This window comes from Salarias fasciatus, chromosome 16 (genome assembly GCF_902148845.1).
Source record: "Salarias fasciatus chromosome 16, fSalaFa1.1, whole genome shotgun sequence".
Classification (NCBI taxonomy): Eukaryota; Metazoa; Chordata; class Actinopteri; order Blenniiformes; family Blenniidae; genus Salarias; species Salarias fasciatus.
The window spans coordinates 16,210,879-16,226,808 of NC_043760.1; the positions used below are offsets into that span (position 1 = coordinate 16,210,879).

The 15,930-nt window shown below is 40.2% G+C and overlaps 1 protein-coding gene across 1 annotated transcript in view; it reads right to left on the reverse strand.

Annotated features, from left to right (window-relative positions):
• Window positions 1–234: 234 nt before the first annotated feature.
• Window positions 235–15,930, reverse strand: part of lrp1bb (low density lipoprotein receptor-related protein 1Bb) — a 285,401-nt gene continuing 269,705 nt past the window's right edge. The window contains exons 85-91 of the mRNA XM_030112422.1: window positions 15,269–15,443; window positions 14,791–14,895; window positions 8,692–8,768; window positions 7,932–8,022; window positions 7,455–7,605; window positions 3,996–4,070; window positions 235–721 (exon numbers count right to left, since the gene is read on the reverse strand). Of these exons, the coding sequence (XP_029968282.1) occupies window positions 581–721; window positions 3,996–4,070; window positions 7,455–7,605; window positions 7,932–8,022; window positions 8,692–8,768; window positions 14,791–14,895; window positions 15,269–15,443 (815 nt within the window). The 3' untranslated portion in view covers window positions 235–580. The remainder of the gene's footprint in view (window positions 722–3,995; window positions 4,071–7,454; window positions 7,606–7,931; window positions 8,023–8,691; window positions 8,769–14,790; window positions 14,896–15,268; window positions 15,444–15,930) is intronic.

A 15,930-nucleotide genomic window follows, 5' to 3' on the forward strand; every position in this document is an offset into this window, starting at 1 on the left:
GTCGATGGAACTGCGAGCAGCTCCGTCGGAAACAGAACGATGAGAGAGACAAATCGTCCAGAGCGTCAAGCCTCACTGCTCAGTTGTGAAGACTTGTGGTCCATCCATCACGTAGAAAAAAAAAACCCAAAAAAACAAAAGCATCTGCATAACAAACAACCAACATAACCCTCTTCTACGATACGTACATGTGTTCAGAAAAAAACAAGCGAGACTTTCCAGCATCGCCGTCCTCTTCATGGGTATAAATTCTAGCACTGCATCTTAAGGTTTGAACTGTGCACAGGTGTGGCTTACGGTGTTAATAAAAGTTTTTGCAAATCAGCAGCTTTACCTCAGTGTCATACAGTATACAGTACGGCGCTGTATGACTTATTTTTGACCAACATCAGAAAGCAAAAGCCGTCGATGGGAAATAAAAGCTGTCGGGCACACCGACAGGGACGATACGCTGATGCTAAACCAGAAGGAGCCTCATAGGAAATAGAAAAAAAAAAAAAAAAAAAAAAACCCTCTTTCCTCCGTCGTATTATACATTGTACACTGTGGTAAAAAAAGAAGTACAAAGTGTAAAGTTAGGCTATGCGGCGGTTTCATGAATTGTCCCCTCTAGTTTCTTTGGGAGTAGCTCTCTCCTCTCGTCGATACTGATGACCGGCTTCCGGCAGTTTTGCCCGTCGATATAGATCTTTGCATACACCGGGTTGGAGTAGTTCATGGGCTGTTGGGAAGGACAAAAGATTGAACACTCATTGAAATGAAAAACTTCAGAACAGTCTTAATGCTGCATTACAAGGTTGTAGCTTGTTGCTAAATTCAATCATCACACAACAGTTTTGATGGGGAAGTGATGAATATTTTCTACAGTAAGTTCAGGTGCTTTTTGTTTCAATCTTCACACGGCCCATCTAGCATCTTCTGTGAAATCATTTTATCTACCACCAGATCCACACCGTTTACCAATTAGCTGAAGTAAAATTTGAAACTCTGAAGTTAACTTACTGTAGAATTAGCGTCACTGAGAACAGTTGATTGTGGATAAAAAAGGCGTTTTAGCTACGATGAGGTAATTCAGTTCATTCATTGCTGTAGCTAATCATTGGTCAATGTCTTAACTGAATACTTTACTATAAATAAAGTGTCATTGACATGGGCACTGTTAGCATTCATGAGAAGGAACTAGCTTAAATTGTCTCAATTTTTAACATTTCTCTTGACTTTTCTGTTTTGAGACTTTTGCAAAGTGTGTAAAACACGTATAATATTGCAGTTCAGAAATTTTACAATCTTCCACCACTGAAACAATAGACATTTAATCCTTTAATTCGCCAAAGGTCTTCATTCTGGGTTAAAGCCTCTACCTCCCCACATACTGGCTCTGTACTTAATGTTAATGCAGATGTCACAGATGAAAACTGCCTGCCAATAATTTTCAGACTCATTTAGTTTTCATTTTATCTAATGTTTCCTGGGCTTTGCTGGCAGACTTCGATTCAATCAAACCTTAACTAAAAACCATCTGCGTTATTGATTTATGACACAAAGTTAATGACTTGAGTCATTTCGACGGTAGCTTTTGGCGTTTCTTCTACGTACGTCTGTGAGCTCACTGAGAGTGAGACTGTGAGAACAAACGTCAGGACAAAATGGTCCCATCTTCTTGATTGATATAGAAGACTGAAACGTACTTTTTCGCTGATGACACGACTTTATCTAACTGATGTTCTCTGTGCTGTCAATCACTCCCTCTGTCTGCTGGGATGGAGCTGATGAGAAGTGGAGCAGACAAAGCCCAGTGGGATATCCTCCGCTCTGATCAGAGAAATCCTCAGCTCAGCCATCCAAAGTGGGGATCAACTCGGTCATCATCTTTTTCCAGCACAGACCTGGTGTTGTGAGACTATTTCATGTGTTACTTGGAGGTTCCTTTAAACGGAACAGGCGTTGGCTGCTGCGGAGCTGTAATTCAGAGGCTGGTGATTTTTTTCGGTGTAAAACTTATTCAGGATCTTTTGTTTTTGGAGAATGTTTCTGAAGACCAAACCTGATGTTTCTTGTCTTTTGGTGTACTGTCTAATGTGATTATTATCGAAAGAAATTTTCGTCAACTCCTTAAAAGGAAAATCAACATAGTGTTGCTGTATTGTATTCATCCTGATCACATTATGATGAAGCAAATAACTGTAAAGAGCAACAGCTTCTATAATGTTTCAGTTGTGTCAAACATATCTAAGCCTACAGTGTTTTGTATTAATTTTTTCAACATGAGAACACTGTAAGAGAGCCAAATCCACGTCATTCTAGGGGCCACATGAAGCCCAACTTGATATACCGTGGGCCAGATGGATAAAAAGTCAGTATAAAACAATGTACAAATAATCTATAAATGACTGCAGCCCTGGATGTTTTCCATTTGTTTTAGCAGATATAAATATAATTACACAACGACTTTAAAAGAGTTTAAATTTACATAGAAAAAGAAGTTAATTTTCAATATGCCAACTGACGCCTCCTGGCACAAAATACAGTGAAATGTCAAAATAGTACGCTGCTTTAAATTTCACGTTCAACAAATGACTATGTGCTTTAACTTTTAGTTTCTTTGTCATTTTTGTACAGCTCATCCTGGCTGGATTAGACCCTGCGGCGGCTCTGTTTTTTTTCCTGGTTAAATGTTATATTAAGTGAGAACAAAAATATAGTATCTACTGGTATCTGCTCTCCTCAATAGATAATCTGTAATAGATCATTAATCTTTCACATCGGTCTTCAAGGGGCTTACTTTTTCATAAAAATAGGTGTGAAGAAGTTCTCCTCCTACCTCCTCCTCCACATCAGGTGTATAATGTTAATGGGATTTCTGTGTAACAGAACTGGGGCTTGAGAAAAAAGAGGGACATATTGGATACGATCTGTTGGCACCTGCTTGGACAATGTTGTTGATAAGCTGTTCAAAGGTTTTAAAATTCTGGCTCTCCAAGTTTTTGGATGCAGCGCCACGAAGGAGAAACCAAAGCAGGAGAGTGACGATAGCTGGAGTGAAATCAAGGAGTCAGGGGATCTGTGTGATGGTTATACTGGAGACACTGGAGACTGCTGTGCCTGTGGGTTTATGTTCTATCCTTTTTATTCATTTTTTTTTCATCATCTTCATTTCAGAAGAATTAAATTCATACTTTCATAAAAACAGGATTTGTTCTGTTTTCCCATGCATGAGCTTTCTAAAAAAATAGTGCAGTTTATATAATATTTTCTCAGTCATCTTGCTTTGTTTTTGCTTTATAATTTAGAAGCAACTATTAAACGATAGCAGTGATATATATCATCTGATACAAACCCAACATGGCATTTGAGCACATTAGAGTCCAAAACCTCAGCTATTGTCTCATAAAGCTGTTGTTAGAAACAACCGTTGCCTCTTTGTCACTTCAGACAGGAACCGTTTAATACATTACATTTTAGTTTGAGGAATCCAAGTAGCGTTCTATCAGTTCATCTGAATCTTAAATTAGTTTATGTGTTCTATTCATATGGGTTGAGAATGAATTCAGAAGCCGAGCAAAACTGGAAAAAAACACTGTTTTCGTCACAAAGTTTATGGCCTTTAAGAAAAGTTTACAGTTGTTAGTTAAAGGTGGAAAAAAAATATGTAGATCTGAAAACTAGAACTCAGCAGGAAGGAAAAGACTCATGCATATTAGTGTTTTTTTACTCACAGCAGGCATGCACAGACTCTCCAAGGTAAATGCAGCACAACCATGCAGAACCATGCAATTAAGTCCATATTTAAATATAATTTCATACAATTTAAAGTTGCTGTGGACTTTTCATCACTGACCCCAGAGTTAAAAGAAAAAAAAATCCTCTATATTTTATGAGTTTTCAAAAACAAAAGAAAAGAAAACCAACACAAATGATGTGACTGTACTGCTGAAAAACAGCACAATGAATACAAAAAAACTCATTTAAAACAACATGAATTTTTGGAAATTCACCTGTCCAGGGATTACCTCCTTGGGCACAGAATTGATGCCCAAGGTGTGAGGGTCACTGGATTTTACACACCAGCCCTGGAACAAGACAAGCGCCACCTCTGTTTATCAAGTCGGTGAAGGTTATTCTCCATAATCCTGCTCAAAAGTAGGTTAGAAAATGTGCTTTTATATAAACAGAACAAGCAGACGTGAAGAGTAGCAGGAGGGAGAGAGAGGGAGAGAGATGGGGGGGGCACGGCAGCGAGTTCACATTCAAACCAACACGTCACGGATAAAAATACAGCCGGGCCGGACTCACAATATCAGATGTCAAAGTTGGCAGCACATGAAGCAATAATATTAAGCCCGAAGCTTCGGCAGGTGAGCTCAATAGCAACAACAGTGAAGGTGTTATGATTCATTGGATATTCTGAGTGTTGGCGTGGGGTCCCCGAGGTGCTGAGCAGAATATACCGCAGGCCAGGCGGAAAGTCCCGGTGCATGGCAGCGATGCATTCTGGCACACGAGCCCACTTTCACGAAATCTCCACAAAGTCTGGCGTAATTCTGTTTGAAGTATCCGGATGCTGCACATCGCATTACGGCACAACAGCTATTCTACCGCGGGCAAGGAAAGGAAATGCTGGAAACCCGCTCTGACTCGGTGATTGGTGTCATCGCTTCAGCCGGCAATTAAAGCCGACATATTGATGTTCTGAAAACATGAAGAGTAATTAGCAAGCGTTGCTAGGATTGGCATTATTCAAGGCCCGTTAAATCTTCAGTGAATCCTTCACTGCATCGAGCATGCAGCGAAATAAACGGGAGTTATCAACGTGTACCTGTAAATCAATCTACAGCGCGTCGCGTTTTACGCGCGGCTAAAACTCGACGTCACGTTTCTGGAACGAGCAGAATTCTTGTCACACTGAGCTCTGAGCGCGACGACGGATTCACAGCCACGGTCCTGCAGTCCCAGCTAATGTGTTTGGCTCATTTCTATTCCAAAGACATAGAAGGACAAAAACAATATAATTTGCTTCCAGCTCAGTAAACTGAAATATTGATTTTGGCCTTTGTTAATTAGCTGCATTTTCATTATAATGCAAAAAAATGTTTGCAAAGCATCTTTTAGGGATAATAGCCGACAAAACATTGCAGCTGGTGTCAAATTACAAACACAAATGTAGTTAATTTATTGCAGACGAGGAGAAAAAAGAGTAATTAAATTGACAAATTAGATTGACAATCATTTACCTCCACAGCAATTACAAAGTAATTCCATATAGTTTGCTTTTCCTCAGATCTGATGGGAGTGGAAGAAATATTCATCACAAGGAGAAACAAGGTAACATGGGAAAAAAAAAAAAAAAGTAAAATCATTGTATGTACTGAATTTTTTTTTTAATGAAAGCCTTGATGCTGCTGAAAGATGAGCCTCCTGGAAGCTTTCCAGTTTTTAAGAGTGAGAATTACTGATGTAGGGCAAAGAGTACAGAGGCTAAACTACCCTCTTTTCAACAGTTTTTACTCTGGAAAAAGTCAATAATCCATCCAGTAAAGGTTTTTTTAGTTTCTTATTTGATGTGATTTTCCACAGATAAGAACTTGTCTGCTTAATTTGCTCTTATTGCATTCAAAACGATCGGAATGAAAAAGAAAAAAAAAAAAACCTGCATCAATGGAAAGAAATATCTGCCAGCTGCCAGCAACAACTTCAGATGACTGAAAACTGAATTTACTCATCTCAACTGTGGCTTAAAATCTGAAGATGTACCGAGAGAAAGGTCTGAGAGTGACCACTGTTTCTAGATAGGCTGTTTAGACTTTCTTTAGTGAACCAAGCATCTCTCCTTTTTCTATCATCAAACTTTCAAATCTGACTGTTACTGGGGCGGCTGTGGCTCTGCCGATTGTCTCTCAAAGCAGGTTCGATTCTGGATCCATATATCAAAGTGTCCGGAAGCAGGACACTGAACCCCACATTCCTCCCAATGGATGGACCGAGCGCCTTTGATTGATGTGGGTGTGTGTTAATGGGTGAATGTGATTAACAGTGTAAAGTGCTTGGGAGGCTGCTACAGCAGTGGAAAAGCACTATTTATGTGAGTGAAATCCATTGACACGGACGCTGAGCAGACTGTCCTCCCTCCCTGCGCCGTCCGGCAGGATATCTGACCGGGACTGGAGGCTTGTTACCTGTTCTGCTTCCAGAAAATCTGCAGAGAGTGGATTCATTCCACTTACTATTCTCTCGCCACGACCGGTGCAACAGAAAGCCATCGTCTTTCTTTCCAGTAAAGCTTGCTCATGAGGGATTGTTGGACCGGCTCTGTTGTTATCGGTGCTACATGAAAAAAACTGAATTGAATTGAGTTGAGTTGAATAATCTCATGGTTCATGGCGTCCTTGTGTTTCATGTTGTTCTGGCTTTAGTTTAAATTTATATGTAGTAGTTACCCTGCCCTCCTTCAACTCCCTGACTGCCCTCAGGTTGTTAGCTGTGGCTCGTTTCTCTACTTCCTGTGTGCATGGATATCATTCCCAGGCTCGTCAGTCACTTTGCCTGCTTGTGCCTCCTTAAAAACCTCAGCCTGTTTATACTTGAATTGTTTTATTGGTTTTCCTGGTGGAATTATTTAGTTTTGTTTCCTTTTGAATGGTGATTTATGTTTATTGAATTTGTTTATCTTTATTAAATAACTATGTTGCATTGTGGGTCCTTCAGGCACAATACTGAGATATAATCACAAATATCACGATTGTTACACTGTTTCACTAAAAAGCTCCACTCCCAGGAGTTTTAAGCCGAAACAGTTTATCACAGATCACTTTTTCAGAGACATTAGAAGCTCAAATCTACTGACATACTAAAAAGGGCCTGATCTCTGAAAACAACAGCTTCATGTCCTTTGTATCCTTCTAGAGACAAAGACATCGATGCTCCTTATCTGGATTCAATCTATTTGTCTGTTTACTTCAATACCAAACTTTTTTTTCTTTAATTTCTGAATCACAGAATCTATAGATGACCTCTAGGATAATGCTTTTTTTAAATAGTGAAATGTCGTAGCGGTCCTCACTTCTGAGTCAGTGGCATTGTGCAGTCAGACTTATACCAAAGTTTAAAGAACTCATGTTGCAGAGTGTGTGGCTGGCAATAAGTTTGTAGGAGCGTCGTTCTTGGTAGGTGGTTTGCTCATGTTCAGTGTGACAAGATATTCTGACAGAAGACTGTAGGCAAAACTTGATTGTTCATCAACCCAGAGGTGATCTCTGACCACATTTATAGCTTGTTTCTGTTTGTAGAGTTCGTCTCAAATGTGTAACTTTCAGTGAACTTCTGTTGAACCAGAACTGCTTCACTTGTAAAATCCTCCAAGTTTTGATACTGTTCTGTTCTTGCTTGAGAGTTTTTCCATCATAACATCCCATCAGAGCATTAACAGAGGAGTATATTATTTTATGGCATAAGCCCACCTTGTGAGGGTCGAGTGTGAAGTTGGGTCGCAGCAGGCTGCCGGCGTCGGCGTGGTTGTCGTGGTCCACTTCGTACATGTTGTACGACGGGTTCCCGATCTCCACGTTGATCCCGCCGTTAGTCATGGGCTGCCTCTGGACGCGTTTTCCCCTGAGGTTTGAGAAGCCAGACCAGCATTAGCGCGTCGCGCGGACTGCGACTGGCCGACACGCCGCGCGGGCGTCGCATGAGCGCTACATCAAAAGCGCTCGGCAAACCTGGAATGCAAAACTCCGTGCTGGATAAACCTGAAAGCTGAATTATAATCAGAGGCTCTGAGCAGAGTTCAGATGTTCTACTGAACAAGTTGACACAAGAAAACAAACTTTCCATTTAAAAAGCAACACAACTCATTCATCTTCAAAGTCATGCAACGTTGGATCTCTCATCTGTTCCAGCTCAGAGGCTTTTTTTTTTGCGGTTGTTTATCCACGTACCTTTGTCTCCGTCTGCAGATGTAAACACCTGCTACCACCATCACAATCAGGATTACCAGCAGGACCAGAGGCACAATGATTGCTATGCTCCCTGCGGAGGACAGACGAAAGGAGAGGCGGCGATCAAAAGATCAGAGGTGGGTTCAGACAGTGGACACGGCTCAAAAACAAGACGCTGTCACAACGTGTGCTCCCTGCTCCTCCGTCTGCCTGCTCAGTACAACACTCACTCTTTTCATGGAGCACATCCTTGACTTGGATCTTTAGCAAAAGTCTGTTTTAGGCAACACAAACTCTTTAATGTAAAAAGGCACAGAGCTTAGACGATGCACTCATTTATGTTAATGATTTCTGTTACGCTGCTTAAATCAATTTGAAAAACAGAACAGTCACATTACAAACCCAGATAGGCTGGAAACAGCAGCTGCTCAAATTCAAATGAGGCCAACCTGCTGAGTGAAGGCTTTCTGTGCTCAAATAATGCAAATGGGGCCGGGTTGGCTGGAGTTCAGTCAGGACCGCGTCCAAACATTGTGCACAAGTTTAATATTAAAGTTGCCAGTTAAACCGCAGCACTGATTCATTTCAGATTTATAAATAAAGACTCCTGCAGTGTTTTGTAGTTAGTACTCTCGCATCAGCTCTGTTTGGGTTCTTTTTGATTTTTGCATGTTCTCCCTGTGTGTGCATGGACTTTCTCTGCGCATTGTTAAAGATGGACATTTATAAAAAGATATTTAAGCAGGAAGCCGTTGCTCACCTCCACTGGTGTTGTCTGATCTGCTGCTTTTCGGGGCCGGCCTCTCACACTGTGTTCCTGCCCAGTTGGCTGAGCATCTGCAGGAAGGTCAAAAGAGAATATAAATAAACCGGGATTAGCATAACTTCTGTAGTAGAGAGACTGCTTGAAGAAAACACCTTTGCGAGATGAGCTACGGTATGATGTGACTGTGGCTTACATATACAAACACATTATGATTCAGTCTTGCCATGAAGTGCTTTGATCGCACACAAACAAAAAAAACGCCACCTGGAGAGAGAGCACTATGCACATACAGTATATGTTGTGTCCGTAAACAGCGTGCGCGAATTTACATGTTGAATATTCAGTGTGTAGAGAAAAAAATAAATAAAAAAAAATAAAAAGTCAAAAAATGACAGCAGTACAAGAAGTCGTCATCTTATTTGTGTTCCAATGGGATCCGATGGGCGTGATGTATGACCCTTGTTAGAGGAGGCGATCTCTAATTCCACACGACTAACGCAGATGGGTCCGTAAAGCATGAGTGATCTAGTGGGTGTGCGGCGGCGTGATAACGGAATGAAATTATCCCAAATTACATGCCGCCTCAGATCCGCGGCGCCGGGATATCGAAAATAAAAATGCGGCCCCATACGTACAGTAAATAAATCACGCCTTTGTAGGACGAAATGTCGGCGTGACATGAAATTTATTGGGACATCGGGGGCATTGTCGGGTTTGAGCTCCTTTGGGAGGCATAAACCAAGAAAAAAAAAAAGCTAAAAAAAAAAAAACAAGACGGCTATCTCGGTGGATTCTTCTTGCTGAAGCAGTTAAAAAAGGTAAACACTGATGAGATGTTCAGATCTTGTAAATCACATGTATACGTGATGACTGCGAGCTAAAGGACACGGCCACCATGCACACACTAATGTCCACATCTCACACACACACACACACACACACACACACACACACACACACACACACACACAGCATTTCTGGTTCCTCCCGGTTCGGACTGCATGAGATGGCGGGATGGGTGGCGGTCAGGGGCGGCAGAGGTGCAGAATCATGCGGCAACTCGTGATGCAATAATTGCGGCGTTTGCTAACATCAGCTAAACGTGTCATAAATACCGTCAAGAGTGAAGTATGTTAATTTGATATGAATAAAATATGAGCGGCGTGTTTTCGTGCCAAACGGCTGCCACTACAATCAGTCAGTACAAAAATAGTAATGACTGACTGTAGCTTTAATTTCCTGCTTGAAGGTTTGACTAAAGCAGATTTTCATTTGATCTATTTATACCAGATAAGATTAAAATGTTGATTAACTTTCCTCAGCCTCATTTCTATTGATTTATTTTTAAGCGACGATGATTCAAATATTTTTGGTGTTTCTTGACGTTTGTCTTTTTCAGTCTAAACTGATATTAATATTATTATCAAAATGTGTGCATTTGCATCGCTTGTTTCATCTGTGTTGATGTGTTAAGAATGTCATGAATTTTTCATGTGGAACATTTAAGTCTTATTTTATCTCTTTTATAAGTTTTGATAAGTTGAATCTCGATACTTTGTCATTTTCTTGATTTGGTTGCATAATTAAACAAGATCACCAGGTTTATGACTTATATTTTCAGTTTGTGGCGTTATTCTGAGGAACACATTCATTTAATCAAATAAAAATATATATATAAATCTAAAAGACACAAGAGAAAACATTATGGGTAAAATGTTTGCTCACATTTGAAATTCTAAACAAAAGTTAATTTTGGTTTTGTTTTACTTTTATCAGTAATTTCCTTCATACCTTGGGGGAGTTTTTGTTTCCTATAAACTTATTATATGAATTAAAGATAACAGGCGTAAACAAGAGAAAAAAACTATAATGAGAAAAGTAGAAACAAAAACGTTTTTCTTTAAATAATATTTGATTTTTTTAAACAACTTGAATTGCGTGAAGTTTCAAGTCACTGAATATCAAAGTTTCTGTGAGGCTTAGACTTTTTATTCTACCTACAGCACATTATTATAATAAGTAAAATTAGTCCCATCACATTTATTCGTGACTGCTTTTAAAAAGATATCTCATAATAATCTTTCATAGAGGATCAGAAAAAACAACTAGTAAAAAAACTAAATCAATGGGCCAAACTATTATTCTTCACACCTGTAACATAAACGAGTGGTTTAAAATGGCCATAAATGCTACACTCAGTTTAAAATGACCCCATTTGTAAAGTGAATCCTATTTCAGAGGTTGAGTTGTGCACTTCAACACTTATTACATGATGAGCTGCTGCATGAAGACTCTGTGGAGAGGAGGCCGCACAGTGGGCGGAGTCTGAAATGGAGCCGGATGGAGTGTGGGTGGGGTGGTGTGTACAGAAGGGGGGGGGGGGGGAGAGTGAGTGGGCTCTGAATACAGCTGGAGAGGTGAGAGGGACCTACTTGCAGCGTGGTTTGTTAAGAGCTGTTAATGTGCACATCCCCTCATTCTGACAGAAGTAATCGCAGGGGTTGGCCAGCTCATCACAACGTTGGTTCTTGAACCCTGACGTGCAGCTGCAAAACATTGTGTCGGGATTGATAAAAGGGCCTTGGAGAATGTATATTGTTGAACTGTAGGCTGCTTTGTGAATGGACACTGACACACTAACAAAAAAAAAAAAAAAAAAAAAAATCCCTTTTAGCAGCTTCAGTTGGAGGCTAATGTCGGGTCTCCATCAGGACAATTAGCAATCAGACAACAGATGAGCACAAATCAACTTGACAGCGCACCGAGTGGGGGATTTCTGCAAAGGAAGCATCTGTTATAGCACTGTCTATGGTGGCCATTTTCTGGACAAAAAAGAAAGACACATAGCAGACTGATAACATTTCCTACATGGATACTGTGTTGTGAAACCTTCAGCCTACTAAAAACATAAAGAAAAAAACTAAACGCAATTGAATTTAACCTTAAGAAAACCATCAATGGAATCACAAAGTCACAAAAACAGCTGTTGATGATTTTTTGGAAACACAATTTTTAAGTCATTTCTAACTTTTCACCAGCCTGTACATAACATACATATCATGATTCAGCAAATAAAGCAAATATAAGATTTTGAGGACGACAGTCAGCTTTATTTGAATGTCATCAAAAACTTCCTAACTGCACCTATAAGGACAAAATCAGGCCCCATTCAAATTTAGTTCCTGCTTAAAGCCTAAAAATGCACAGATTTTATACTGTAAAAGTCAAATCTTGGCAAAACCAGAAAAAAAAACACAAACAAAGCAAAAACTAAGAAATAAGTCACATTCATTACAATACTGCCAGTGTTGTTGAGGAAATACTTTTTCATTGGTTCATTGGTTAGAATCTATGGTGATGAATTATACTGACTGAAACCAAACACTTTTTTAACATCTTAATCTCATGTTTGGTCGTACTCAAAAGGAGACACATTTGTCAGTGGTGTTACATCTCAAACAGTATCGAGGGCCACTGCCATCTCAATCTAAAGTGTTATTTAAGCATGATTTACCAGACACACCATGCTTGTATATTTATAATTAGATGTGCTGTCACTTAAGAGTTATTCATCGTGATCAAATGAATAAATCTGGTATCACATTTTCACATGCTCTGTCTTATTTTTAGGATGAGAGCCTCCATCACACTCATAAAAAGTAAGAGATGTTTTTGCAAACTTAAATCCTAAAACACTTTTCTTTCCATTGCTATGAATAGTGAAGCAGAGTTCTCATGAATGCATCTTTTCTTCTTGAAATGAAGCCGCACCTATTTCCATGTTTAGAAAAAAAAAAAAGTAATTCACCATGTTTTCTGTGACTGTCACACATTTACTTTTGCTGGTTCACTAGAAACAAGAAGATATCGACAAACATGAAGGATTCCCTCCAAACTTATAAAATAAAGGTGTTTTCTTGTTGTAGAATTAAAATCTAAGCTAATTTTGTCTTTCACTAGCTTCTTCTTAAAAGCCCATCATAAGACGGTTCAGCAGGAGAGGTGAGTCTAAAAGTCAAAAGACTGCAATTAGCTCAATGAGACGCAATCAAAGAGTTCCATAACGGCGCCTATAAAGAGGGGAAAATGGCCCGTTTTAAATTTGATCGCCGCCCTTGTCAGAGTAGTCATTTTGTTACATCGCTGCCTGGAAATCCCCTTCTTTACACAATTAAATAATAATCATCTCCATCTTCCAGAGGCTCATTTTCAATGCACTATAAGCACACAGATGATAAAAAGAGCCAATCGATCACCATTCACGTGGTCAGATCACTGAACCTGTTTACATTATCATTTAAAATCATCCGACAGTCAGGTTCAAAACACAGGTTGTGATTTTCTTGCATTGACTCATACAAAACTTCTGCTAGCCTTTACATATATGCAACAGTTGCACAACTTTTAGAAGGAACTTTGCAAAACAAGAAGAAAATCAACTACTTTTTAACTGACAATCGGTTTTCTTTGGAGCACATATTGCAGAATTCTACAGCTAATGAAAACGTCTGAAGAGCGGGCTTCAACCTGAGGAAAACAAAGCAGAGCGGAGTTTAAAGTAGAGTTCATAAAAAACGTGAAACTTTCAGCATCACAGCAAGTAAATAAAACACCTCGCGTCTACATAATTGAGACTCTATGTAATCTCTGACTCTGAAAAATAAAGGCAATAATAAGTCTGTTTATTTATTCAGGAAGACTGTATAACCTATTCAAACTGAGGTCCACTTGAGCAAATAGATTCTTATAAAGCTCCGTCTCTGTTTGTCTGCATAACAATCAGGAATTGATTTGCAGAAAAGTTCAACGTGACAAACAGTGAGGTACATCAGCAGCACCTTTTCATTTGCAGAAAAAAAAACAAATGCTCCTGATCCTGTGCACAAAGCGGCTGATTGAACTGACGCTGGGCTGAAGGTTATCCATCTCACAGGCCAACGCTATTTATTACAGAGGCAACTTAGAGTTTGTGCACTAAAGAAAATCAAACCCAAATGCCAACATTGTTGGTTTCCAGGGACGAACTTGGAATACCTCACAGCAGCACTAATTTTTCTTTCTTGAAACTCTCTTTATTTTTTTTTAATCTACTTTATATTTGAAATATCATCATAAATGAAGGAGCTCTGCCCTGCAAGGTTTTGCTTTGAAAAAAGGTTTGATGAAACATACATTTACCGAGAGTATTGAGGTCAAACAGTGTGACTTCTTGACACAGACGTATCCATCATCTCACATAATCTCTCATCTTAGCGGCAAATAATAAACCGCATTATCAGGATCTGTTAACCTCATCGAATAAGATGGGATCATTTGCATAGAAATTGATTCTATCCTCAGGAATTTGTGAGTGGCGCCTACAAATTTCAATTTAACTACAGTGGACAATGGGCATTTAGAAAAAAATAGAGCATTGGCTTTTAAAATGGATTTCCAATTTCCTCTTTGGACAGATTTTTAACACAGCACTGCATGTGATTATAGCGGAGGAAATGGTAATTTGCAGGCAGCCCTTTGAGGAGCCTTTCACAATCATTTTCTTCATGTCCGCCACTCAAGTTTTTGTCTGATACAAGTATTCGGGCTTCATGACATACTGAACTCCTGACACACGAGCCAAGTTTTTTTTTTTTGAGAGAGAGAAAACTTCTACCGACTAGTAAAAGGAGTCGCAGAGGTCTGACACCAGCTCTTAACAGCAAGAAGGAAGAGTGTGATATGTTCAGAATTGTGAGCTTTGAAGGAGCTGGAAACCATTTTTTATCTCCCTAAAAACCTTAAGCCGGAGCGAGGTGTCACACAGCAGAGGATAGTGTACCGGCACTTAGCCCCCCGCTGCTCCCCGGCCTCCACACAGCGACATCAAACCTCCCCTCAACTTACGGATTTCTTTCCCGAGGAAGACATCCATCTTGTGCTGCTGCTGTGGAAGGAGAGAAACGGTCCCCCGCCATGATTTTCAGTTCTGCTTTTAAAAAGTCGGGCTTTTCCGGGGCACGGAGCCAGCATTTGAATAGAAACCATAGTGTGAATGATAGAGGAGAACATTCAGCTATTTTTCCCCCCGTTTTCACCCATTAAGCAGTGACTTACTGACAGAAAGGCAGGTTGGTGTCAGGGTCCAGGTGACAGGTGCCTCCATTGTAGCAATATCCGTCACACAGTTGACAGCTTGGCGCTATTCTGCCATTTGTGCAGCTGGAGGGGGAGGAAATAATGGACGCTGGTTACAAGCAGCAAACAATACTTTTACAAGAAGCAAAGAGGGACTGAGTGGTGATTTTTTTTTGTCGAATGCATGCATAATTCATGCAAAGACGGCGAGTTCACCTGGCTTCTAATTCACCTACATTACCAAAGACTAAATTGCTGCAGGGTGCGAGGCCCAATATATATATATATATATATTTTTTTTCAGATTTAATCAAATTCATCCACCAGTAGTCTGCGCGTACTGCACCTGAGACGTGAACTGAGAATAAACTACACAACGAATGCTCCTCAGTAAATGAAGAGGGACGTTAAAGCCTCGCAGTCGCGGGCCAAAGTGGCGGGGACGGCGCGCACTCACTTGCAGACCACGTCTCCCGTCTCCTCGTTAATAAGGCAGGGGGCGCCGTGGCACCGGAGACACTTGTCCGTCTCGCACTTGTTCCCCTCGAACCTGGTGGGACACACGCACTCCACGTAGCCGCTGCTGGACAGCGTGCACGCCTTGGAGTTGACGCAGTAGTGGTGACAGATGTCTGTTCGGCAGATTGAGAGAGAGCGCGGCGCGTAATGAGAGACCGCGAACGGAGTTTAAGCCGGTTTGATTAGAATTGTACAGGGTTTTAATGGGACTTAATTACCCACGTCAAATGACATCTTAGCCACAGATGAAAACATATCACCCCTTGGGCAAGCAACAGTAGGAATATACTAATGATGTGCGACTGGAATTGTTTTCCCACAACCCATTATGTCAAAGCGCTGCAAAAGAAAATACATTATCACGCCAGTACAGAAACACCCAAAGGTTGTTTGATGGGAGCATTTTGATTGTGTTTATCTAAAAATAGAGGAAAAAACTGGTGTTTGTGAAGAGAAAATACTGGAGGGGATTTCTTTCTTCCACCATGAACTTTAAAAGGTTTTGTTCTGAGCATTTTACCTGGATTGGAATCTGTGTGAGTTTTTTTTTTGTTTTGTTTTGTGAAGAAATGCTGGTGTCAATCATATGGAGGATAACAA